We start from the raw sequence: 25,973 nt of genomic DNA, 5'->3' as shown, positions 1-25,973 counted from the left end.
AGAGCGCAGGCAACATGACAGGTAAACGGGGGCAGTTCCCGTAAACGTATTTCCACATTCGGCACACTGAGCAAAAAAATGAGAAAAAAAGCTAAAAAGGAAGCACACAAAGGACCGAAAGGTGAGAGTCCTGGCTTGTGGGCCACTTTCAGCCCCCCTCTGGGTACAGATGGCGCTCTCCACCCCAAGTCTATGGGAGCTGGGCCAAACCCCCTGGCGGCTGGCGGAGGCGACCCCCGTCTTGTTGCTGCTGTGGGCGCGGCTCCTCCCCCTTCGGCTCTTCTGTTTATTGCAGTCCCTGCCTTGTCTTTGTGAGCACTCACGCCTTTTTAATATGCTGCAGGCTGGGCTGACTCCTGGGCCCCCCCGAGAAGGGGAGTCTCTTTTTTGAGGGGACCGGGGGACCCAGAACCCCCTTCACGGTGCCATTTTCTTTCCAGTCGCGCCTCGTGACGACGACGCTCTTCCCCTCGAAGACACTTCAGAGACAGGATGGCCCCAGTGCTCCCGATGGCTCGGGCCTCCCAGGTGAGTGGGGTTGAGCCGGCCCTGCTTTTTCCCAGGCGGGTCCCCGAGGAGTGAGGGTGTCCTTCTCAGCCCCCCTGGGAGGGCGGTGCTCTGGCGATCCCATTTCCTAGATGGGGAGCCTGAAGCAAACGTTGAGCTTCCGAAATGGGATTCTGACTCCAGGCCCAGGTTCTGGGCACTGTGCCACCTGGCTGCCCCCTTGAGATGCTCTTGGGAGGAGAGCAGCCTCTGACACTAATTGGGCGAGGCTTTCTATCAGCTCAGTCCTCAACCCGAGGGTTTCACGTCTGTCTTGGGCACTAGATCACCCTTTTGTACTTGAAGATGCTCAGAAAGCTCCTCTGCCTTCAGTGCAGGTGGCTGTGTTCCCATTTTGCAGAAGAGGAGACTGAGGTTGATAGAGGAAGGGATTGTCCCTGGACTGTGGATTTCTAACTGTCCCCAATCTTTCCCTTTTCTAGGCCAAGACCAGCAGGGTAATTCAGGGGGTCCCCAAAGTCTTAGGGCACTTTTAAGCTGTAGGAACTTTGAGGTGGTTTAGGAGAGCAATAGCTGCTTCCAAATGATGTGATTATGGGCACTGAATGTTGGGAAGAGTTCATGAGCAAAGGCAGGTTTCTTTAGGAGCAGAATTGACAGACGCCGGACACCGGCCGTGATAAACGGGAAATCGAGCCGGGCGAGCGAGGGCAGCACCGGGCCCGAGGAGAGACTTTGGGCCTTTTTCATTTCTAACTTTTAATGGTAGTTTATTTTCCCAAACCCGTGCAAAGATAGTTGTCAGCGTTCATCTTTGCAGAACCTCATGTTGAGATTTTCCTGCCTTTCTCCCTCCTCCCCAAGATGGTGAGTGATCCAATAGAGGTGAAATATGTGCAGTTCTCCTGAACATCAGGGGAAGGGGTTCTAATCTTGTGAATGTCAGGGAAGGGGTTCTAACCTTGTGAACATCAGGGGAAGGGGTTCTAATCTTGTGAACATCAGGGGAAGGGGTTCTAATCTTGTGAATGTCAGGGAAGGGGTTCTAACCTTGTGAACTTCAGGGGAGGGAATTCTAACCTTGTGAACACCAGGGGAAGGAGTTATAACCTTGTGAAAATCAGGAGAAAGGGTTCTAACCCTGCAAACATTAGGGGAGGGGAATCTAACCTTGTGAACATGAGGGGAGGGGATTCTAACCTTGCAACATCAGGGGAGGGGGGTCTAATCTCGGGAATATCAAGGAAGGGGTTCTAACCTTGTGAACATCAGGGGAAGGGGTTCTAATCTTGTGAACATCAGGGGAAGGGGTTCTAATCTTGTGAATGTCAGGGAAGGGGTTCTAACCTTGTGAACTTCAGGGGAGGGAATTTTAACCTTGTGAACACCAGGGGAAGGAGTTATAACCTTGTGAAAATAGGAGAAAGGGTTCTAACCCTGCAAGCATTAGGGGAGGGGGATCTAACCTTGTGAACATGAGGGGAGGGGATTATAACCTTGCAACATCAGGGGAGGGGGGTCTAATCTCGGGAATATCAAGGGAAGGGGGTTCTAACCTTGGGAACATGAGGGGAGGGGATTCTAACCTTGCAACATCAGGGGAGGGGGGTCTAATCTCGGGAATATCAAGGGAAGGGGGTTCTAACCTTGGGAACATGAGGGGAGGGGATTCTAACCTTGCAACATCAGGGGAGGGGAATCTAACTTTGCAACATCAGGGGAAGGGGTTCTAACTTTGGGAATATCAGGGGAAGGGGTTTTAACCTGAATATCAGGGAAGGGGGTTCTAACATTGTGAACATCAGGGGAAGGGGTTCTAACCTTGCAACATCATGGGAGGGGATTCTAACAGTTAACAATGGAGCAGACAAGTCCCCTAGTGGGACTCACAGGCAAGCAGGAGAAAGGGAGTAGCCCATGAGGTGGGAGGACTCCATTGATGGGCAGGCCGGATCCTAAAGGGGGACTTTAGCTACAGGAAGGAGGAGAACACTGAGATGAGGGGGAGCAGAGTGCCAGGAGCCAGGGCTAGATCGTGGGGGAGATGAGCCCCAGGGGGTTTTCTGAGCAGATGGGGCAAGGTGGGACTGCCCATGACCTCCACTGAGGCTGAGTGATCCCCATCGGGGCCCCTTCCTGCTGGGGCGAGGCAGAGAATTTCATCAGTACTTCGGGCTTTCTCTACCAGCTCCATCTAGTGACTCCCCATTTCCCTGCTCAAAATTTGAAAAGTCTTGGGTTGGGGGTCCGTACACAGAAGGGGGTCTCTTGGGCCGACACTGAAATTTCAGAGGCCCAAACCAGAGACGCTCGTTATGCAGAGTCCGGAAGCTGGGAGGGAGTCACCGTGGCCTGGAGGGCTGAGCGTTAGAGATGGTCTGAAGCCACATTTTGGAGCTGCCAAAGTGGGTCACCAGAGGTTAACACCGGCTCAGTTTGCCCTTTATCCGGGGCCCACGCAGACACCGGGTGGTGTTATCAGCTCCCCCCTAAACAAATGGGGCCCAAAGTCCCCAGGAGTAAGGGATGATGACCTTGTGGGACAAAGACCTCTGGCTGGAATCAGGAAGATTTCTCAAGTAGAAGCAGAAAGGGATTTTGTTAGGCTCTCTGGAGAAAGGGCGGCCCCCCCCAACTGGCGAGGAGAGACACGTTCCAGAAGGAGACCTCTAACTGGGAGATCCCCACCCCTGCTGGCCTCTGACCCCAGTGGCGGGGGGCTGGGCTCGCATCTGGACTATCCCAGGTAGAGAATAAGGAAGCAGAGAGTGACCAGCACAACCCCCTACAAGCACTCGCAAGCTTCCTGCTGAGGGGGAAGTCCGACAGCGGACTCAGGGTGGGGAGCAGATGATTTCTGGTCTGTGAGACGGAGGCTGGGGTCTGCACAAACAGTGACCTTAGAAGGGCTCTTCTACATCAGCAGGAGCCTGCTTTGACCTCTAAGAAGCTTTACCCTGGCAGGTCCTCAGCCTGGCCCTCTACTGAATAATTCATATTGGGAGGAGGAAGGCCCCACTGAGTGCCGAGGAGAGCTTGGGCCCCGGTAAAGGGCCACCTGCGGATGCCCCCCCAAGTCAGCAGCAGCAGCAACTCTGGGCCCCTCGCTGCAGACAGTGGCCAGACTCGGGCCTCGCTCACCGGCCTTAGGATAGAATAAGCACGGGCTCGTGGCTTCTGCTGACCACTGGCTCTGATCGTAGAAACTGGCCACAAGGGGGGAAAACGGGGACGGGCTTATGATAGTGCCGAAAGTGCCCTCAGCCGACAGGAGGAAGCGTCCTGCGCTCAGTTTGACTTCAGGTAATTGTCAGTTTTCAATCATTTATGTGACAATTTCACCATAGCCAGACTCAGAAATAATCAGCTGGCTTTTTATTCAAAAGAACACCACTGGGAAACTGAGTCAGGAGGATCCCTCTAATATCCTCTAGTAAGTAAATAATATCAGCTACGGTCCAAAGAGATTTTTATCTCAAATAACAAGTCTCATTAATCAAAACTTAAGGTGAATCTTGCTCTCAGGGATCACCTATTTTAAATAAGTATTGACTGTGATCTTACATTGATAACAGTAAGAGATTTTGCTTACTGAAGTTCACAACTCATCTTTCCTATCTAAGTAGATGGCTTTAAGTCCAGTATTGCACAAATCATTTTGCTTTAGAATGCTCAGTAACCAATAACCAAGGGCTCAACTTTTAGAAATACGCATAAAATATTCAGCAAAAACATGTTCGAAGGGACAAAGGGATAAAATATTTTCAGAGTCCCTTCAAATAATGGGTATGGCTTTAAGAAGACTCAATAAACCAATTAAAGTTTGCTAAACTTTCTTTGACCTCTTTGTAGTAAAAACTCATTCTGGTACAGGGGGTAAACATTAGAAATCATTTTTATATAACAAACTGGTAGATTATCAATAAACCCATTCCTTGTTTGGAGACTAAAACCTAAACAAATTTTTTTCCCAGGGCTCACAAGATGGTTTCAAGAAACGTAGTAATCTTTCAGATAGATGAATCAATAAGGGTCCCAGCGGTGGGGCTGAGCTTAATGTTCCAGACTATGGGATGTACTCTTGGATATACCTCCCTTCCCCATCAAAACATTTTTTAATTACCTCAATTTTTAGAGGTTATAAATTGTCCTTAACAGTCCATTCTCAAGGATTCTCAGCCTCCAGACTGCAGTCTGTAACATCTGGTAAGGTCCTTTCCACTCTGCTTCTTCCAGGCCTCAGTTTCCTGGAACTACAAACTCCAAGGTGTTGTCCGAGTCAGTAATACTTTCTTCCTACGGCTAAAAAGGATAAGGACACTGCCAGTATGTCATTCCTTAAAACCTTGTTTGTTTCAAAAGAGAGTCTTTCCTTTTCCCCTCCTTCTTATGTGGTAAACCAAACAACATCTCATATGGGGAAATTCCCGGATCTCTCCTGGGGACAGTCCTGATTCCTTAAAGTGATTGGCAAACTTTCGGTCCAAAGCAATTTAATATCTAACCTCAAATTGGTAATCTATTTTTTAAGAACCTAATTCACTCTCTTCACTTTCTGTGATGAAGGCAGACTCAATTTGCAGCCCTTCCCTCCCTTATTTCTTACAAAAGTTTGAAAATGAAGTATGTTCCATTATCAGAATTCAGTGGTCCCTAGCAATCCATACCTAAGTTAATTTATTCCAATATTCTTCTATTAACCTCCCTGTCTACTCTCACCATTACTATTGAATATTGTATTAGAAATGCTAGCTATGGCAATAAGAGAAGGAAAAGAGATTCAAGGAATTAGAGTAGGTCAGGAGGAAACCCAGTTATCACTCTTTGCAGATGATGGGAAACTTGGAGAACCCTAGAAAATCAACGAAAAAGCTATCAGAAATAATCCACACCTTTACAAAGTTGTAGGATACAAAATCCACATAAATCATCAGCATTTTTATACATCGCTAATAAAATCCAACAGCAGGAGATACAAAGAGAAATTCCATTTAGAGTAGCCATCAATAGTATAAAATATTTGGGGGAATCTATCTGCCAAAGGAAAGTCAGAAACTATATGAAAACAACTACAAAACAATTTCCACACAAAGTCAGACCTACTCGGGAGAATATCAAGTGCTCATGGGTAGATTAAGCAAATATAATAAAAATGACAGCACTACCCAAATCTAGTTATTTAGTGCCATATCAATCAAACTCCTAAGAAATTATTTTACAGATCTAGAAAAAATAAGAATGTTCATCTGAAGGGACAAAAGGTAAAAAAATTTCAAGGGAATTAATGAAAAGAAAATGCCAATGAAGGTGGCCTAGCTGTACCAGACCTAAAACTATATGTTATTCTATTACTTTCCTCCTTCCCATACTTGAGAAGATTGCAGAGCTTAGGGGAAAGTGTGTGCCTGTCTTATCACAAATACTTCAGTTTTCCTATTGGTGTCAGTAAAATCTAACCCGATCTCTTCTGATACTCTATAACGTGTCACTAAATTGTTTACTACCCTACGGTCTAGTATTAATCCATAAATCTCATCTGATTTCTTAAGGGGCAAAATAGGAATATTGAAAAGGGACATAAAGTTTTGATCCTTCACAAATACAATCTTATTTTTCTTTCAATGATATTAGTGTGACAATAGGGTATTGTTGAACAGACACCACATCCTCTGGATTTTCCAGATTTGATTTTAAGTGGGGAATTTTTAAACCTCCCTTTTTGCCATTCATATTCTACGAAAAGCGGGTGCATTTTAAATCTACAGGATGGGGCAACACCTTTAATTCCAATGTCAATTGTATGATCTAATCTTTGCCTGACAAATTATTCCCCATGTCAGGGATTTATATCTATCCCATATACAGGTATACAGAAATCTTTTACTTTCATGCATTAACAATTCCTGAAACTCATGTTTAATTTACAGGGCAAGGATCTCTTCACTCCAATAACTAGAATTTCTTTTTACTTCTGTTCTATACATACAGTAATTACCAATTGTAGGTTTTTAATATAATGAACAATGTTCAGCCAAATGGTCTATAATTTCCTTTTAACTCTAAAGCAATGGTAGAAATAACAAATCTTCTAAATTACATTTACTGAGTTAGTAAAGCTGGTAATAGGTTCTTTAACACATATTCTACCTCCTCTTAGTTTTTCAGTTTATGTTCTAATGACATTCACGGTCCTCGATAATAAATCAAATCTGGGTTCTGCTATCTCAGAAAGAATCGATTGCTCATTATTCAGATAGAACAGAATCAATCTGCATCAAAACCAATTAAGTTTCCATTGTTTTATAACATGTGAGATAATACATAATTACATAATTTAAATATGTTATAAAGATACCCATTTAAAGTTATTTTTAAAATTAACTAGTACTTTAGTTGTAAGATTCCTTAAAATCTGCCTATATGTTCCATTCAAACAGAATTGCCTTTTAGTGATTTTCCTAATCGACACAAGCCTCTTCTTTTTAAGTTAGGAAAGATTTAAGTCTTAAGGTGGTAATAGAAGGTGGTTGAGCAACTCTGAAAGAATTATTAGTCTGAATGAATTCCAGCAATTCAGCCAGGTATTTTTGCAAGCAGTAACACAGAGGCTGATGTTTCTCACGAGCTGGTTAACTTTTAACACAACACAGAGTGCAAAGCAGATGTACACACAGACACACAGAAATTGCCTATTCCAGCTTTTACTTACGGATTTAAGTCTGATGTACCCAGTTAGCCTTGAGAGTGTCCTCTCCACGCATTACAATTTTTATTGTTTTATTTTATCTCTCCCTTTATTTTTATGGAGTTTTATTCCAATTCTAAAGTTTTTATTCCCCAAGCGCTGTCTATCGGGATCAGCAATCCCAGGGCCCCATTCAGCTTGGTTTAGTAGGCGCAGTCCCTTTCGTTAGATTGCTCTAAGGACCCCAGAGCCTCATTGAGTTCACCTGCCAGTTATACACATATACCTTGCATGAGGGCTCCACTCACCTGGCAGGGGATTCTGTACAATTGGAGGCTTTTCCTGTTTTTGCTTTACTGAGTCTCCCCTTCTGGGTTGTGTAGCATACCAGAAGATGAGCTGCCTTCCAGTACTGGGGACTGCCAAAGTGCACCTATCCCAGTCTCAGAAAGAGCTCTCCTCCCAGGTGGGCTTCAAGATCTCGGACAAGCCCCCCCTCTGTGGGACAAATACCCTGCGGCTCAAAACGAGATTTCTCAAGGTAGAAGCAGAAAGGAATTTTATTACGATCTCAGGAGAAAGAGCAGCCCCTTCTCAGCAAGCAGTCAGGCAAGGAGAGGAGAGCAGCAGATTATGCAAGCAGAGAGTGACCAATACAAACCCACAAAAGCATTGACAAGCTTATTCGGGATAACTGATGCTTTTGAGGCAGTCTGACAACACACAGGGAAGGGGAACCTGGCGTCCTTGTTTCTAAGTCAGATGATTTCTGGTGAGATGGAGGCCCAGGGTCTGGACAAAGGGAGTGACTAAGAAGTCTTCACCAATTCCACTCAGCCTCATCTTCTGAAACTGTTCTGCTGGGAATGGACGTAGCCCTGAGCCATCATTTGGAGGGGTGTGCCAGAAGCTGACAAGTTCTGAGTCAGATCTCTGAAGCTGGTAGTTACAGTTGTTGAGTACAGATATTTAGTCAGTGAGGGGGAATTGCCTAAAGCAGGAGTCCTCAAACTATGGCCTGCGGGCCAGATGTGGCAGCTGAGGACATTTATCCCCTTCACCCAGGGCTATGAAATTTATTTAAAGGCCCACAAAACAAAGGTTTTGTTTTTACTATAGTCCGGCCCTCCAGCAGTCTGAGGGACAGTGAACTGGTCCCCTATTTTAAAAATTTGAGGACCCCTGGCCTAAAGCCTAGAAGATTAGAGACAGAAAATGAGTGGTTATTGGGGGGAGGTCTCCAATCAGTGACATTGCTCTTGTTTGGGTCTTCCAGAAGTGTTTAGCCAAGTTTCATCCTGGAGCCCACAAGGTGAGACAGGGAGAGACAGAGTACTTAAGGCAGAGCTTTGGTTCTTGGCCAAATTCTGTAAAGAGCTGGTTTTAATAGAGACTGAATTAACTACTAGAAGAGACCTTGCCCTCAGTTGATAACAGGGATGGGGTGAGCTCTCCAGAGATGTTTCCAAAGACTTCTACCAAAAGAAAGAAAAAAGTTTACTTACGAACAAAAGACCACTTAAAGGGATGATAATTAGAAATGGGGTGCCAAGCAACGAGAAGATCACCAGGAAGGATAATGCTTTGGTGAGCTGAAGATTTATTTAACCTAAAAGCAATTTTCAGAAAGGAGGATCCCACCAAACTAATAGGTTTATAAAACCCTTCCTTAACTGGTCTTAGTCCATTCAGTAGCTGTGGAGCTTGATTGAGTAATTACCTGTCAAAAAGTAGTTTGGATAGGGGCAGCTGGGTGGTGCAGTGGATAGAGCACCAGCCCTGAAGTCAGGAGGACCTGAATTCAAATCTGGCCTTAGACAACCTCAAATGCCTCCACAAAAAAAAAAGTAGTTAAGATAGAGACTGCGATAGAGAGATTAACCCAAACCCTATATGAGGGATATGTGTTAAACTTCCTTGCCAGTCCTTTCCTAGACAAATATCCTTCCTCTGAACGAGTTTTAGAAGAGAGACTTTAAGGCATCTTCAGGAGTCACTTGGGCACAAAATGTCAAACCTAAGGCATGTCTGATAATCCTGCCTGATATATTAGTTTCTCCTAGTTTGTGATCACTGAAAAGAGATTTCAGATAGAAGGGCATTATTTTGTAGCTTGGCAGAGCCCTAAGAGAAGCTGGTGTTTCTCTGGGATTAGAAGCTAGCCTGAGAGTGTTTAATACCACCCCAGAGAATGAGAGATGAAAATATATTTGCTCTTTGCCAGGCTCCGTTGTAGGATAGAATATAAGAATTGAAGCACTGGAAGAGTAAGAAAGCCAGAGCAATAGACTGGCTAGCTGCCTCTTTGTGGCTGCATCAGCAAGCCAGTTTCCTGTGCATATCAAATAAAGTTATTTCTAAGAAAAATGTTTATACCACAGGACAAACATGTTATTTCCCATTAGTTTAAATAAAATCAATTTTTTTATGGATATTTACAGAATACTCCATCTACTATGAAGATTGCACTAAAATTTTATGTATGAGAATAGCAGCTAGATCTCAAATAGTTACACATAGATGGAAAACAGCACGGTCTTACACACTTGGATCTGATTATAGCTTTTAAGCTGAGCACTTGCTCCAAATGTAGAAATTTTCTGTAGGAGAAAAAGCGGACATAATTATAACAGGACAAAGCATTCTTACCTCAGTTTGATTTCAGATAATGGTCACAGTTGACAACCAATGTAACAGTTTTATCTCATAACAAGACTTGGGAATAGTCAGACGGGAAACTTTCCTGTTCAAAGAAAAACAATGGGAAACTGAGAAGGATCTGACCCTTAGGCAGAGACCAAGTGTGTCCTCTAAGATAGCATCCTCTGAGTAACTTCACATTGCTCTTGAATGGTGGATTACTGATTTAATTCCAAATTCAAAACTCAAAAGAATATCAATTATAGTCCCAGGAGATTTTATCTCAAATAGAAAATTCTGCTTACAGCTTAGGACTAGATACTCATTTTTACTTTCATGAAATTGCAATAACTAATAGAAGTTTGCTAGGACTTGTATACATGAGAAATTTAACAACTTTCCCATGTTTTTTCTTCATGAGTTTAAATATCCTAGTGCAAAAACCAATCATTAGAGATCATTTTATATAATAAATAAGCTAATGGAATCTCAATAAACGAATTCCTTGTTTGGGAACCTTATAACCCAAACAGGCTCATTTCTCAGGTCTGATGACCTTGTCTAACTTGATGGATTCAAGAAAATTGACAAGCTTACAAATTAAGGGGAGTTGATGATGGATGACCCCAGAGAAGACAGTGAGGTGCTTGTTCCTACCTGTCCACCCCAATTATCCCTTTGGGCTTACCTCCACCATTCTGTGAAGGGGTGGGGAGAAGGCCTTCCTCAGAAAGGGGAGGAAGGTGGATTGTGCCCTCATATTCCAAGGCCAACTGATCTAAAAAAAATGAAATTATGCAAATAACTCATCTACAATTCTCTACCAATTTCAGGTTAACATCCAGAAATTCTAATCAAGCATTCTGGAAATTTGAAAATGAAAAGATTTCAAAACTCCCCTGTGTAAGGGAATTTTATCTCTAAAATCAAGCTGGGCTGATAAGGATAGCAAAAATGGTTGGTTAGTGGTTTGTTTTCACTTTCCCCAACTACTAAAGGGAAAAGGACTAACTGTTAGATCCCCAAATAAAATCTGCGGGTTTCCCCGATAATAAGACACTATCTTATTAATTTTTTGGACAGGAAAAAAAAACCCCACCAGAGGGCTTATTTTCAGGGGAGGGCTTATTTTAATGCTCTCAATGGCACCAGCAAGCAAATTACTGGGGAAGGACAGGATGACGCGCTCACTGCTGCAGCTCTGATTGGATGCAGCTCGGAGCCCATTTCAGGGGGAGAGGGGGCAGTACATACAGAGGGTACCGTAATGTAGCGTGTAGCGCAGGGGATCACTTTCACTACAGTAGCAATCTCAATAGGGCTTATTTTCGGGGGAGGGGTTATTTTAGAGGAATCTTACACAGTAAGGGGAGGGCTTATTTTCGGGATAGGTCTTATTATCGGGGAAACATGGTAGATAAAGTTTTCATTATCCTATCCTCTGTAGTTAGTCCAGTTTTAGGTTTTAAAATCAATTTCAGAACATAAGTAACAGCTAAATAATTTTAGTCAAAACTTAAGAAAACAACATATAACACATGTTCAGCTGGACTGACAATTTTAAAACAAAGCTTTAGAAAGCAATATAACACTTTAAATACATTTCATCTAATTAGAGGAAATATGAACAGGTGATCTCTTTGCTTAAGTTACCAAAGAACTTTATTTTAATACCCAGTTTTGGGCTTAAAATAAAATAGAAATGTGGCAGCTCCCCTGAAGTCAGGAGGACCTAAGTTTAAATCTGACCTCAAATACTTAACATTTCCGGGCTGTGTGACCCTGGGCACCCATCAGTGTCCCTCTCCTGTCACTACTTTAGTCTCTCCCAGCCAACCACACCGAGTTACTCAGGACCTCATCAACTTCAGAAGTACAAATGCTACAAACTTACCTAAAAATAGGAAGAGGTAATGACTTGAATTTAAACATCCAGGTGCTGTTTATTTAAAATTCATAATTGTCTTGACCCCCAATCTCCAACTGCTTTTCACACATCTGGAACCTGTCCAAAATAAAACCCATGATCTTTTCCCCCTAAATCTTTCCCTCTCCTGTCTTCCCAATCACTGTGAAGGACACACCCATCTTCCCAGTCATTCAGGTTCCCAACTTAGTATTTGTCCTATATATGTCTGTCATCTGTGGTGCCGAGGCCTAGTGATTTCACTTCTGCTCCCTCTCTGATACATTTCACCATCTCTGGCCCATTGTCCATCTCACCTTTGGTCCATCTCTGGTCCTTGTCACCTCTGCTCCACCTGCTCCATCTCTGGGCCATCCCGCCTCTGCACTATTTCTGGTCTGTCTCCCCTCTGCAGCATCTCTTCAATATACTCCCTTCTCTTCTTTTTTCATCTTCCCCAAACTTGGGCACTGCCTCATCAGTTCCTATCTGGACTACGGTAATCTGGCTGCTTTGTGTCTTTCCCCTTCCACTCCATCCTTTATTCAGCCATCCAAGTGATCTTCCTAAAGTGGAGATCTGAGCACGTCACCACTTCCTGTGGCTCCTTATTGCTCCCAGGAGCAAATTCAAAATGACTTATTCGGCTTTTAGAGAAATCTCAAAACCTGCCCCCTCCTAACTTTCCAGTAATGCCTTAAACCCTAACTCATACCCTTTGATCCAGTCATCTCACCTGGCTGTTCCATGAACACAACCCTTCACCTCTTGTCTCTGGGCATTCTTTCTGCCTTACCCTGTTCTTTCCCCAAGCCATCTTGCTACATCCCAGTCAGACTCCTAGGAAAGTCTGATTTCTCATCTCCCTGCATCTCAGTCCAGTTTCTGACCACAACACTAAATTTGTTGCACCAACATTGCCAGACAGTTTTAAATGTAAGTTTCTGTTAATATCTCTTTAATGTTACCTATGTCTCCCAATATGTCACTTTCTTTTCGAAGTGCCATTCTCTATAACCCAGAGTGAAAAAGAGAAAATTCAATTTGGAAAACCAGTAAATGTATTCAAGCAATCTGATGTCTGTAGCGTTCCACATCAATAGCCTCTCACCTATATAAATAAACGCAGAAGATGACTTTCATATCTCTTCTTTGGGGCCATGCCATTATAATTTCTCTAACAATTTCAGAGTTTTTAGTTTCATTTTATTGAGACCATTTTAATTCACATTAATTCACTGCATCAATTGAAAGTTTTCTCATGTTTCTCTGTTCATATTCATCATAGCTTACAAGACATTAAATACCTATACCACCATTTTATTTAGTCATTGCTTATTCTGTGTTCATGTACTTTGATGGCTTAGAAGATGCTCCTGTATATATTGTGGTTTCATTTTGACGGATGAGACATGTGGATGCCCTGTATGTACAAGGTAGATCCAGGGCGAATGGGAGGAACTGGGAGGGCCTTTTCTAGGAAGTGCCGCCAGGGAAGCTGGGGGGTGGAGGGGGGCCAATGTGTTTGGATGGCCAGATCTGTGAAGGGGGTAAAATGAGGGAAGGTAGGCCCAGGGGATTTAAAGCCAAGCAAGGGGTGGGATCCCCGAGGGAACAGGAAGGTACTGAAGTTAAAGGAATGAAAGAATGAAACTAAATGCTTACTGTGTGCCAGACATTGAGATAGAAATAGGACAGTCCCTGCACCCTGGGAGCTGCCTTTCTTTTAGGTGAGAAGGCAAACAGGGAAGGGTTCAGCCACTCTTCAGAGGGAAGGGTCTCTGGGCCTTTAGGGGGAGCAGTAAAGTAGGTGGTCAGGCCTCTGTTAGTGTCATTTCCCCTAATAAATGATACTAGTTTTTGATGTAGAGCCATTGGGCAGAGTCAAGAACTTGATGGACAGAGCTTTCCTTTCTAGGCCTTCAATGGCTGGCTCTGCAGACACTGCAGGAGCAGTTTGTCCCCAGGGGCCGAGTCCCAGGAGGATGCCGAGGGCCCCTCCTAAGGCTCTTGGGCCCGGGGTCTGAGAGGAGCTGGTGGGCAACGTAGTGGGTTTGATTTGTTTGGTACCTGTCTCTTAAGGGGTCCCAGTGCTGTGGCTTATCTGCCCTGTGGGAATTGGTTAGCAAGTGGCACAACTGTCAGTGACTTCTGGGGCCGTACAATGGTCACGTCCTGCTGGGCAAGTGGTTGGGCCAGAGGGACAAAAGAATTCTGGGGGACTTCCCAGTAGTTGTGAGCTCGGGCTGACTGGGCCTGGTCACCACCACAAGGCAAGAACAGGGCTGGAGGGCCGAGCTAACTTCCCATAACTAAGCAAGCGCCCAGCTCGGGGCCTTATAGACAGAACAGCGATATGATTCTCTCAAACTGATTAATACTGATTAGAATAGAGTAGGGGTCCAAATGAATTACTGATCCTGTGGCCCCTGTTGCTTGAATTTCACTCCTTTCCCAGGGATCTCTGGTTCCCTTAGGGGGTTGGGGCAGGGGAGGCCTTTCTTACCTCCCCTTAGCCCAAGACCCCATTTATTGTGTTCTCTCAGATTTAAGAGTATAGGCAGGCTGGGTCCATTTTCCCTTAACAGTCAGATTGACTTTTATAAAGGGATATTCACTTCAGACTAGAACAAACATAAGTATGTTTCTTCCAGCTTGGGGGAGGGGGACATAATCCCCTGTACCCCTCAGTTTCTAGGAAGCTAAGAGGAATTAGGCTCACAACTTAACTTGGTTCTTACATAATATGTGCCCCCAAGTTCCCAACCCAGGTGCCCCCCACGAGCTGAGCTTCTTCCCTGCTGGGCCCTTCAGTCCTCGGCTTCCAGGCTGCCATGGTCTTCCTCTGCCTCAGGCAGGTGGCCAGAGGAAGGGCACCAGCGGTGAGGGCCGCTGCCCGGCTCACTCCAAGGCTGCTTCCACCACTGTAGGCCGGCTCGGGATGTCTGAGTCTCCCCTTCCCCTCCTGGGAATTCTCTCCCCAGTTCACAACAGCCTTCTGGGGGCTCTGGAAAGCATAAGCAGGGTCTCAGGGCATAGCAACGGTGCTGCATGAACATGCGCTTGATAGAAGTCAGTTTTCCCCAAGGTTTCCCCCGTTGGCCAAACAGGGGAGATTTCACAAGATTTATGAATGGTCAGTGCTCAAGGGGCACTTCCTTTGGTGGTGCAAGGGCAAGAGAGTGGGCTTCCCATCCCAGAGAGCACAGCCCTCCCGTGGGGGAGGTTCCCCGGGGCCCGAGGATAAGCAAGCGGGGCGGAAGCGGCCAAACCTCCGGGAGCCCGTTTTTCACCTTACCTTGTAGCTGGGGGAGGGTGAAGCTGGCCGGGGTCAAGCAGGAGACGGGCACCCGCCCAGTTCCTTTCTTTAAAAAAGATTGTTATTCTAACATTCTGAAGGTCAGACCCTCCTCCTTCCTCCCCGGGCCCTCCCTGAGACAGAACATGTAGGGGTTAGCCGTGGGCAGTCCCGGAAATCATGGCCCAGTTAGCCCTTTTGTGCACTAAGCCTGGAATCCGAGACAAAATGAAAAGCTGCTGCTTCGGGCTGTGCTGGAGGGGGGAGCGCTTCCCCATCGGCCCCTGGGGGAAGCCCGTTCTCCGCCACTTCCGAGTCCCCACGGCTCACTCCATGGCGCCTCGGTCCGTGGGTCTGTCCCGGTTTGTCCCAAGTGCCCCTGCCGGCCATTTCTCTGAGCCCCCGACATCCCGTCACAGTCCCGGACCAGGGCTTGCTCAGCGTCCCTCGGAGGCCTCGCCACCACAAGAGCCGCTGTCGGGGGGCTGTGCAGCCGGGCTCCCCCTGCTTTGGGATACAGGCCTGGCAGGGCCAGAGCCGAGGCTGTGCCCAGCAGGGGCCTCGGTTCCCCTAACTCCAGCGGGCACGGCCGGGGGTTCCACCTGGAAGGGCCGGTGCAGCGGGGCTCGGCCTGTGCCAGCTTGGGGCAGTCAGGGCCTTTCTCTGGCGGTCCCCGCCTGCTCGGGCCTCTCTCCCGGCCTTGCTCGCCCACTCCGGGCATGTCCGGGCCTCCCTTCCTGGAGTTCTCCCCTCTGGGCGGAGGCTTTCCGGGCCCCCCTGCTCTGCCTCCGGCTCCCTCTTGCCCCTTCACAGGGTCCGCGTGGGGCCGCCCCATTGCTGGGGGATCTGGAGGGCGGGAAGCCCGTGTCTTTGGGGCTGCGGCGCTTGCCCTGGTGCCGGGGACCCCCGAGAAGTTCCTGAACACAGACTGGGGGCATGGGGGACAAGGCTGGGGGTCTGCCCCTCCTCCCCTCCTTCCCGCGCTGATCCCTCCGTGTTTCTGTCGTCCCTGTTCCAGGGCTCGGTGACCTTCAAGGACGTGTCCGTGGACTTCACGCGGGATGAGTGGAGGCGCCTGGACTCCTCCCAGAGGGAGCTGTACCGGGAGGTGATGCTGGAGAACTACTGGAACCTGGCCTGCCTGGGTAAGCGGCTCCCCCGGGGCCCGAGGAATGGGGGCTGGGGAGAAGACCGGACCGGACAGGGCCTCTGGGGCCGCGGCCAGCCTGCGGGGTCCCCAGCCCGAGGCCCGGTGCCCCTTGCCTGCCTCCCCGGCCGTGGGTCCCGGGCTCCCCTTTCCCGCTCAGTGCCCCCTTCGGCCCCGGGGCCCGCCCCTGCCATCCTGCGCCTGCTGCCCCCCGGGGCGTGGGGCTGTGGCAGCCCCCCCTCCATTTCCCTCTTCCCGCGAACAGGACTCGCAGTTTCCAAGCCCGAGGTGATTGACCGGCTGGAGCGAGGGGAGGCGCCGTGGATACCCGAGGCCAACGGCGGAGGGCACAGACGCCGCCATGGTGAGTGAGGGCGCACGCGCCCGCTGCTGTTGCTGGGGCCTGGGCAGGGCGGTTCCTGGCCGCCATTTCTCAGTTCCCATCGGTCAGCAGGGTGGGTGATAGGCCCAAATGTGTGATGGAGGCAGAGTCCCTTCCCCCTCCAAGCGGCCTGTGTTCACCCAGAGACAAGTGCAGGCAAAAACAGGGACCCAGAGGCGTGAGGAACCACCAGCCCTGCCCAGCGCGGGGCGACCGGGCCCGGCCTGGGGAAAAGGCTGTGGGGCTCCTGGGGAGCAGGCTGGAGGGGCGTGGCCAGAAAGGGGCGTGGCCGGGCAATGGGCGTGGCCGGGAAAGGGGCGGAGGGGGCAGGCCCCGCTGAGTGCCACGTGCTCGGTCCCGAGGCTGGTCCTGCCGCCGGGAGGCTCCGCCTTTGCGCAGAGACGCCGCGGGGTCCCGCGGGGACTGAGTTGTACGCAGTGGCTTACCCTCGGTGTCCCCCGGCAAGCTGAGCTTTGGCATTCCCGGCTGGTCACGCCTCGGTTTGTAGCCTTGGGCACCGCCAGGACAAAGGTCGGGGCCATGCGTGGGGATCGCTGGGATTGGGGGAGGCGCCTACCTTTAAGTACGGCAGCTTGCCAGCCCCGCCCCCCACCCCCCGGAGACGGTGGGCCTGCCTTCCCCGGCTCTTCCCCTGCCCGAGGAGGGAAGGATCCATGTTCCCTGAGGAGCTTCTCCTCCAAATGCGCGAGAACAGCCCAGGCCCGAAGACCGGAGTCGGGGAGGGGGACGGCCTGGAGACAGAGCAGGAAGCGGAGAAATGGAAGCCCAGTGGGTCCCCCAGGGGAGATGGCCCCGAGACTGGGGGGCGCCAACAGAAAGTGAAAAGCTTGCAACCAAAAGGTCAAAGGGAGAGTTAAGAGAAATCCGGGGGAACTGATGCAGAACCAGGTGGGCAGAACGAGGAAAAGGCACCCGGTGACCCCGGAGCGCAAAGGGGCTGCCTAGGGAAGGCTTCAGACGCGGGAAGAGCCCCCGGGCTCCACCAGGCCTCAGGATCCCACACCGGACAGGGGTCGTCAGCGCCACGGTGCGACCCCCGGGCCAGAGGGGGTTTGGGGAGACCCAAAGGCGGAAGCGGGCTCTGAGGAGGGCCCGGGGACGCAGCAGGGCTGAGCCAGAGCCATTTCTAGGTTTGATCTGCCTAATTAACGTGGTCTCCACCTCTCATGTGTCAGCAGTCAGGGAAACAGTAAAAGTCCTCCTTTGTATCTGCAGGATAAATGTTCATCCTGAAAACAACACTCTCTGGAGCCAGCACCCCTGACAACCGAGAGGGAAATGCTGCTTTTAGGGTTAATTTTCACTTTACTTTATTTAACAATAATTATTCTTTTCTAATAACAGTTTTTTATTTGTAGAAATACATGCAAAGACAATTTTCCCCTTCACCCTTGCAAAACCTTGTGTTCCAAGTCTTTCTCCTTCCCTTCCTACCGCTCCCTTGCCTGGACAGCAAGCAATCCAATATAGGCAAAACACCTGCAATTCTTCCAAAGATATTTCCACATTTATCATGCTGCACAAGCAACGTCAGATCAAAAAGGGAAAAAATGAGACCGGAAAGAACCATCAAGCAAACAGCAACAGCAACAAAAGAAGTGGAAATGCCGTGTTGTGGTCCACACTCACACGTCCTCTCCCTGGGGTAGATGGTTCTCTTCATCACAAGATCATTGGGACTGACTTTAATCATCTCATTGTTGAGAAGAGCCAGTCTATCAGAATTCAGATCAGTTCGCAACTCCACCAACAATGTATTAGTGTCCCAGTGTTCCCACATCCCCTCCAATGTGTATCATTATGTTTTCCTGTCATCTTGGTGAATCTGAGAGGTGTGAAATGAAACCAACAAGTTGTCTCAGTTTATATTTCTCTAATGAGTAGTGATTTAGAGCATTTAAAAATAATATTTTACTGTAAAGAACCAAACCATACATCACAGATTCATAACTTCATCTACAATAACTTTTTTTTTTTTTGCAAATGGAAATGTTTGTGTTTGTTGGAGTTTGTCATGTTCATGAAAGAAAGAACATTTAAAAACAAAGTAAATTGCATTCTGTTGCCTCCGAGAACCCATTCCTTCTCCAAAATATATTCTCTTTTTCGAGAATCCTCTTCCTCCTCGTTACCCAGCTTCAAAAGCTCAGCGTTTGGGCTTCATCTGCCTCATCCCCCATCTGATGACGGACCCACTTTGAGGGGTGTTTTCCGAGCCCCACGGCATTCCTCCTGGCCTGGCTCCCCTTGGTTCAGACCCTCACCATCTCTCTGCCAGGCTGATTTCAGGAGGAGATTCTGGGGAGCCCTCAGCCTAACCCAGCTTTGGCAGTGAGCGGAAGCCCACCCTGATGTAGTCCTGGGTCCGATGGCATGTGGACAGCGGGCGCCCCGGCGGAGCACCCAGACCTCTGGGTAGGGACTCAGCCAGCAAGTGGCCTTGTGGGCAGAAAGGTGCCAACCTTGTCTACCCCTTCCTTGTCTTTGCTTACCTGCTGATGCTCCTTGCCTGAGGGAAGCTGAATAAGCCAGATGTGGAGGATGAAGGAACTTCCCTGTGGATGGGAGAGTCATTCGCAGCAGACTTGGAACCACTTTTGTCATCTGAAGCCCAGCAGGCCTCCCGCAATGGCCCTGTTACACCCCCCCCCCCGATTTTCAGTGGATCCCTCCAGGATAAAGCCCAAGAGCTTCAGGAGGGAGTGGGAAGGTCAGCTGGCATCTCCCATCACTCCCTACTCGTGCCACTGCATTGTGCCAGAGCCTGGAACGCCCTCCCCATTGGAGCTTCCCAGTTTGAATCCTTAGCTTTGTCCAAGGGATGCTCTTCTTCTGGAAATCATTTTGGTTTTTGTTTTATTCCTCCCTTCTCACTTCCCCACTATTATTACCCTTTTTGTCATTTTTAGCCGTTTGTAGGGTGGGAGGTGAGACCTTGGTGGGAAATAGTTCTTCTGTTATTTGTGATTTGGAACATTTTTTATGTGCCTGTGAATATTTTGCGGTGTTTCTTTGGGAGCTGTTTGTTCCCATCCCTCATTGTTTATATTTCTGGATCTAAACCTTTATCTGAGAAATCTGACACAGAGATTTTTCCCATAGACCCCTTCCCTTCTGGATTCCAGAATGTTGTCTGCAAAAGCATCTCAATTTCATTTGGTCAGTGATCTGCTTTCCCTTTGGCCATTGCCTGGCTCTTGCTCATGGCCAGGAGAGGTCTACAATAGGCTAATCTTCTATTTGTTTTCATAGTAGGATCCTTATATTAAGGTCATGGTTTGCAAGGTTTTGTGGAGTGTGACATGCGTTACTCTCAGTCTAGTTTCTGCCAGCTGCTTTCTAGTTCTCCCAGCAGTTTTCATCACATGGAGACATTTTCCCTAAGGAACTTAGGGTTTTAAGACATACTGTTTTGTTACTGAGTTCCATTGTTTCCAGCACTCCCTCTCTAGTTCTATGGCTGCATCTGTTTGACTGTTGGGGTGGGAGGGGTTATACTTTTTTTTTTCTGACTCTGAGGCTGGATTTGGGCCTGTGCTCTATTGCCTCTGCCACCTTTTTTATTCAGCAGTCAAATGAGGATTTATTTGATAAATGCGTTTCATGTCATATCCATTTGCCAGTTCAATAGACTAAACTGCCCTCTCACAAAACCTCCTGAATGAAGAATTTTCCAACCTGTGAATATTCAATATCCTAACATATGAAACTGAACAACGTATCTCAAACAGAACACATTTTTTCTTAAGTTTTATTTTAATGATATATTTTCCAATTACAAGTAAAGATGGCTTTCAGCATTCATTTTTGTAAGATTTTGAGTTCCAATTTCTTTCTCTCCCTACCTCCTTTACCTTCTGCCTCTCCAAGGCAGCAAGCAATTTGATACATGTACAGTAATTAAAAAATTATATATATATATACACATACATATATATATATATATCTTATTTGAAAAACAGTAAGAAAAAAAGAAAAACAAAAGAAATACAAAACAAAATAAAAGAGAACATAGTGATGTTCTCAGCAAAACATCAGGGAGGATTCAAAACATATGACAACAAATTAACAGATCAAGAAAGTATATATATTAGTAGAAGAAACTATATTCATAAATTTCCATTTTTTCTTTACTTTCTTGTAAGTTGTTCTTTGGTTCTCTGTTATACATATTACTTATTTTATTCTTTTCCCTCCTTTCATCTTCTTTCCAAGCAATATACAGTTAATAAAAGATATATATATAAGAAAAGATATACATACATACATACATACATACACATACCCCACATATACACACACGTCTTTCCTATTCCTGCTGACTCTTTAAATATTGCTCCATTACTTGCCTTACTATTACTTAGCCTCCCCTTACCCAAGAATCCCTCTCTTGTTTTCTTCCCTCATCTTTTACTTCCCCATCAACCTATCCCTCCTCCCTTATTTCTTTATGGATTTTGGAGGGTGTTATACCATTCATAGTATCTATGTAGTGTTGCCCATTTAATCCATTCCCGATGTGAGTAGGCTTCCAGAACTACAAGCCTTCCTCCCCCCTCTAATGCCTATGTGTCTATTCTTCCTCTGCACATCATTTGTGTAACATAATTACTATTTTAACCTTACACGTACCAATCTTTCTTTTGAGTTTACCTATTATTGATGTGAACTTTAAACAGTTAATATACATATGTAAAAAAATGAATAATTTGTCCATGTTTAAACAGCTTGTCCATGTTAACTTCCTTAAAACTGATTTTTCATATGGGCTCTTATAAGTTAAATTTTCTGTTAAGTTTGGGTTTCATTGATAGAAAGTCCTGAAAATCTGCAAGTTCGCTGAATGTCCATTTTTTCTCATTCAAAATTATAGGTATTTTTTTGGGATATGATATTGTTGGCCTTACCCCTAGCTTTTTTGCTTGCTTTGGTAGATATGATTCCAGGACTTGGGATATTTTATTGTAGCTGCTGATGATTCTTGTACAATTCAAGTATAGCTCCAGGGTATTTGAATTGGTTTTTTTCTCGTTTCTTGCAAAATTTTCTCTTTTATCTGAGGGTTTCAAAATTTGGCAATAATATTTCTGTGTCTTTTCCACAAAAGATCTCTTTGAAGTGATGATTGATGGATTTTTTCTATTTCTGATTTCCCCTCGTGTTATGTTGCTGAGGTTCAGAAGGAGACCCCAAAAGGTTGGGGGTTGTGGCCTGGTGTTGTGAGGTGTCTTAAAAGAATTTGCAGGCTTGAACCCATCTCCAAGTCAAGGGGCAAAGTTTATTGTATTAGTAATGCCAATTGAAATGGGCTAAGTTCCAAAAAAATTTAGCAAAGAACCAGGAGCAAGGAGACACATTTATCCAATTCTCCATGTCATTGATAGGCTCATTTTATGGCCCCGAGGTAGACCTGGGGGGTGGAATATTCACTCAGTCTCAGGAACTTGGTTATCATTGACCAGCAAATTATCTATTTATAAGACCATCCTGAGCCAGGAAACTTTAGCATCACTAAGATTGTTAGAGCAGAAGCACCCCAAGGTCAGGGGGACTCATTGCTGTTTCCCCTAGAAGCTATTCCTGTCTCAAGCAGATTGAAAGGGATGGGGCTCTCATCTTCTGGAGCTGTTTTGTGTCGATAAGGGGTGTAGAGCTGTCCCTAATGAGGTGCAGAGGTCCAGACTCAGGAGGAGAGGCAAGATGGCCACAGGAGCATTCGGGGTATGGGGTGGGCTGAGTGTCAGAATCAGTTAGCCCATGGTATTCAGGTGAACGAGGAGTTGGAAGGTCATAGCTTGGAGTCTGGAGGAAACATCTCACAAGTAGGTTAAAAAAGTGGGGGCCAAACATGAGCAAACAGAAAAATTAAGAGTGGAATTAAGTTTGGGGGTTCCTAGAGACAGTAACCAGGAACCCCACCCAGAGGAAGATTGGATGTCTCCCCTTTCTGGGGTAAATACCAAAGATATCCCAAATACCTGCTTTTGTCTTCGCAGAGGAGCAGGTGTAATGGATAGAATAGCGGCAGTGTGCACAGTGAAAGGAGTGCTCAGGGGCCTACACACAAGCCTCCTAATGTTGAAAAGGCATTAAGCAGGAGGGGAGAGGAGATAATAATTAGTTTTCAGTGGGTTTATCTCCTTTAGGAAAAAACCTGAGTCTTCAGGTTACAAGGGACGGCTTTTCCCAGTTAGTAAAGGTGTGACAAAGACCAAAAGATGTTTGAAGCCCCTGCATGTGTAGAATCCATCTGCCAGTTCTCCCCTGGGTATGTCCCCCTCCTCAGACTTCAGGATGGGGGGTTAACACCCTGGGCACAAACTGGACAGACCTGAGAGACCTCTTTAGTTGTTTCTCCCAGCTTGTGACCTGTGAAAATAGGTTTCACGAGGGATTGGAGAGCCTGACTTCCCAAGTGAGTAGTTTGATGTGGGCCACAGAGAAGTTTCCACTGGGCTAGGAAAATTATTTTTTAAAAGTTTACCAGAACTTACATACATAGGAGATTCTGTTTAACTTGTTTTATATGTTTAAACTCATCCCAGTGCAGAGGATTAATCATTCAACAAACTTATAGGTTCTTAGTAAACACATTTCTTTTTTAGGAACTATATGTCCTGAACAGGCTCATTTCTCAGGGCTGATGACCTGGCTTTCCCTGATGGTTAAGAAAACTGACAAGCTTACAAATTAAGGGGAGTTGGGAAAGACCCAGGGAAGGGCTGTTGCCCACCCCAACTATTCTTAGTGTTTTCATGGGCTGAGCTGTTTGATGCTGTGCTGTGAAGGGAGAAAGGGAGCTGCACACCTCATATTTGGAGGTGAACTCATAAGGCTTTCACCTCCCTCCTCTTGTTCCACTCACAGTAGTCGCCAATTTTAGGTTTAACATGATGACAGTAACTCCAAATAACTTAGTTAACAATTTTAGAAGTTTCCTAAGTAATAACCAAACAATTTTAGTTGTAGTTTCTATTCCCTTAAATAAGTTTCCCATGTGTTTTAGGCAGAAAACAAGGCAATTATTAAAACTGAGATAGAACAGATTTTAAAATCGACTTAACTTTAGTTCATGAAATACCCTAAATTCTAATTAAATGTTCTAGACCCACTGAATTACACACAAACCATTTCTGTTGTGTGAGCCAGGAAATGGTTAAGGGTCCAGTTTTCACTGACAGAGCCTTCAGAAGTCTGATTCTAGATAACAAAAATAGCCAGAGGCTTTAAAGTTGTTGCAAGCTGCTTTTCTGGCTCCCTAAAGTTCCCAAACTCTTAAATCTTCTGTTAACCCACTCAGTGCAAATAGATTACAATTCACATATCCTTTTAATGGGCTTTAATTAGGCCTCCTTTAAAATTGCTTTTACAATCGTATCTCAAATAACAAATTGTGCTGAACTGAGTGTGTTTTCTTTCTTTCCCTCTCACGCTTCCATCCATGTATCCCTGCTGCAGTCAGGGAAGGAAGCAAGGGGAAAGAAAGAGAAAGAGACTCTCTTTCCTTTGTGCACTATCTTCCTAGTCCTGGGGAGGCCTGCATTTGGCCGAATTTGCTTCCAGGGTATTTTACACACACAACAATCACTTATCTCAACGCTGACATTGTTTGCTGGTCACATCTAAAAATCCAGGCAAAGTTGTCAAACACGAAGCGATTGCGTACAACACAGCATTTCGTAGCTCATTTGGTTTACGTAAGCACTTTTGCAGTCATGTGATCTTCACAACAGTCATTATTAGTTCTCTCTACACATCAGAAAACCCGGCAGATAAAATAATTTGCCAAAAATGACGTAGCTGATACACATCCACAACTGAAACAGAGAATGGTGGGCTTATGCCATGCAAGGGCTGACTGGCTTTCTCCCCTCCCGCTGCCAGGCTGGGTACCGCCAGGGGCGCCAGGCTCCTTCCAGGCAGTTCCTGGACAGAACCTGTTGGAGGTTGGGGTGACTGGTGCCAGGATCTCCCTTGGATGGTGGTTTCAGGTGCCAGGGCTTAGGGAAAGCTGACCATGGAGCCTGACCTCCTCCTTCCCCATTCCCCCAAGTTGGGTTGGGGAGGTCTTTGGGCAAAGTTGTGTGGGGTCCTCATGGCTGTTGCTACTTCTCCCATTTCTACAGGTGGGGTCGAATTTTAGTTTCCCTATTATTCTTCAGCATTCTCTTTTCTTAATCTGATCAGGGATGAAAGGGGTTAGCAAACCAAAGGACTTGGGCTATCCTGATCTTGTTAGCAGTCCCCACAACTGAGATACACTCAGGACTTTGGAGAGGGTCCCTTAATACCTTCTGGGGGCTTTCCCAAAGGAGCAGAAGGGGACTTCGGACAAGACAGGAGTCAAGGGTTAGCAAGAAGTTACTGTTTACCTAGTTTTTTTTTTTTTGTTTGTTTGTTTTCTTTCAGAATGGGTGAATTCCTGGAATTATCCTCAATTTTTCTTACAATCTTAAAATGACTAATTGCCAAACTTCTTAATCATTGCTCTTTAAACCTTGAGAATCTACTAAAATGTTATTTTAATTTTAACTGGCTAACTTTATTTCTGTAGCCCCCAGCTTGGTCAGAGCCGGAGTTCACAGGAAAAAGTTAGGCTTTTTCCCCTTTTAAAGTGGAAGTCAAGGATGTTAAGAAACATTCCCAGTATTCAACTGCAGCATAAAAGGTTTTTTGATTGCTGGTTGCATTTTAAATCTTTCCAGGGAACAAAATCTAGCTCCCGGAACAAACATGACAGAGACATTCTGCACAGAGACACAGACACAGACAAAATGACATGGAAGAGGGCTGTCCCTTCTTTGCCCAAAGCCATCCTATAACACTTTGTCTCCTCTGGCATCCCGGAGAAGGTGAAAAGGTGGCAAAGGTTTCCTAGGAACTTTGCCCAAAAGTGCAAATAATTTCCATTCCCAGCCAAGGAAAACTTGCTGAGTATGGAGCTGATGATAATCCAGACGAGCCTTGTCCCAATGGCTTAGGGGTGTCCCAGCTATAGGACTGAGGGAGAAAAAATGGGGGGCTCAGGGTGACGGGGAATCAAGCCAGGGGAGTCCAGACTGTCCCCCTACCAGGCCACCAAATGTTGAGGTTCAGGATGTGTGGAACGGAAGTCTCTGAGATCTCTCAGGTTATAAAGTCTCACTCCTTTCTCATGAGAACCGGGCATGGGAGGGGGGGCCCAGCCCAGGCTGCAGGGACAGTCTGTGTGTTCTCTGCCTCTCCCCTTCTTGCTGGCTCATTCTGGTTGGCTGAGAATGTGGCCTTGCGTATAGGCTGCACTAGAAGCATTAAACCGGTCAGCGCTGGCTCAGTGGGAAGGGGAGGCCACCCACGTGTTTAAGATTTGGCCACATCGGGTCTTTTGCTGCCCCAGATGGGTGTTCT

The 25,973-nt window shown here is 46.4% G+C and overlaps 2 protein-coding genes across 3 annotated transcripts in view; both read left to right on the top strand.

Annotated features, from left to right (window-relative positions):
• The window catches only part of LOC127545847 (zinc finger protein 420-like), a 330,731-nt gene that overhangs the window by 257,344 nt on the left and 47,414 nt on the right, over positions 1-25,973 (top strand). The window lies entirely within an intron of this gene.
• Positions 1-25,973, top strand: part of LOC127545869 (zinc finger protein 501-like) — a 38,435-nt gene that overhangs the window by 3,960 nt on the left and 8,502 nt on the right. Inside the window, exons 2-4 of the mRNA XM_051973372.1 lie at positions 441-528; positions 16,055-16,181; positions 16,449-16,547. Coding sequence (XP_051829332.1) covers positions 493-528; positions 16,055-16,181; positions 16,449-16,547 — 262 coding nt within the window. The 5' untranslated portion in view covers positions 441-492. The remainder of the gene's footprint in view (positions 1-440; positions 529-16,054; positions 16,182-16,448; positions 16,548-25,973) is intronic.

The sequence above is a fragment of the Antechinus flavipes genome, chromosome 1, assembly GCF_016432865.1.
Source record: "Antechinus flavipes isolate AdamAnt ecotype Samford, QLD, Australia chromosome 1, AdamAnt_v2, whole genome shotgun sequence".
In the NCBI taxonomy this organism is placed as follows: Eukaryota; Metazoa; Chordata; class Mammalia; order Dasyuromorphia; family Dasyuridae; genus Antechinus; species Antechinus flavipes.
This window is presented reverse-complemented; position numbering and strand designations above follow the sequence as displayed.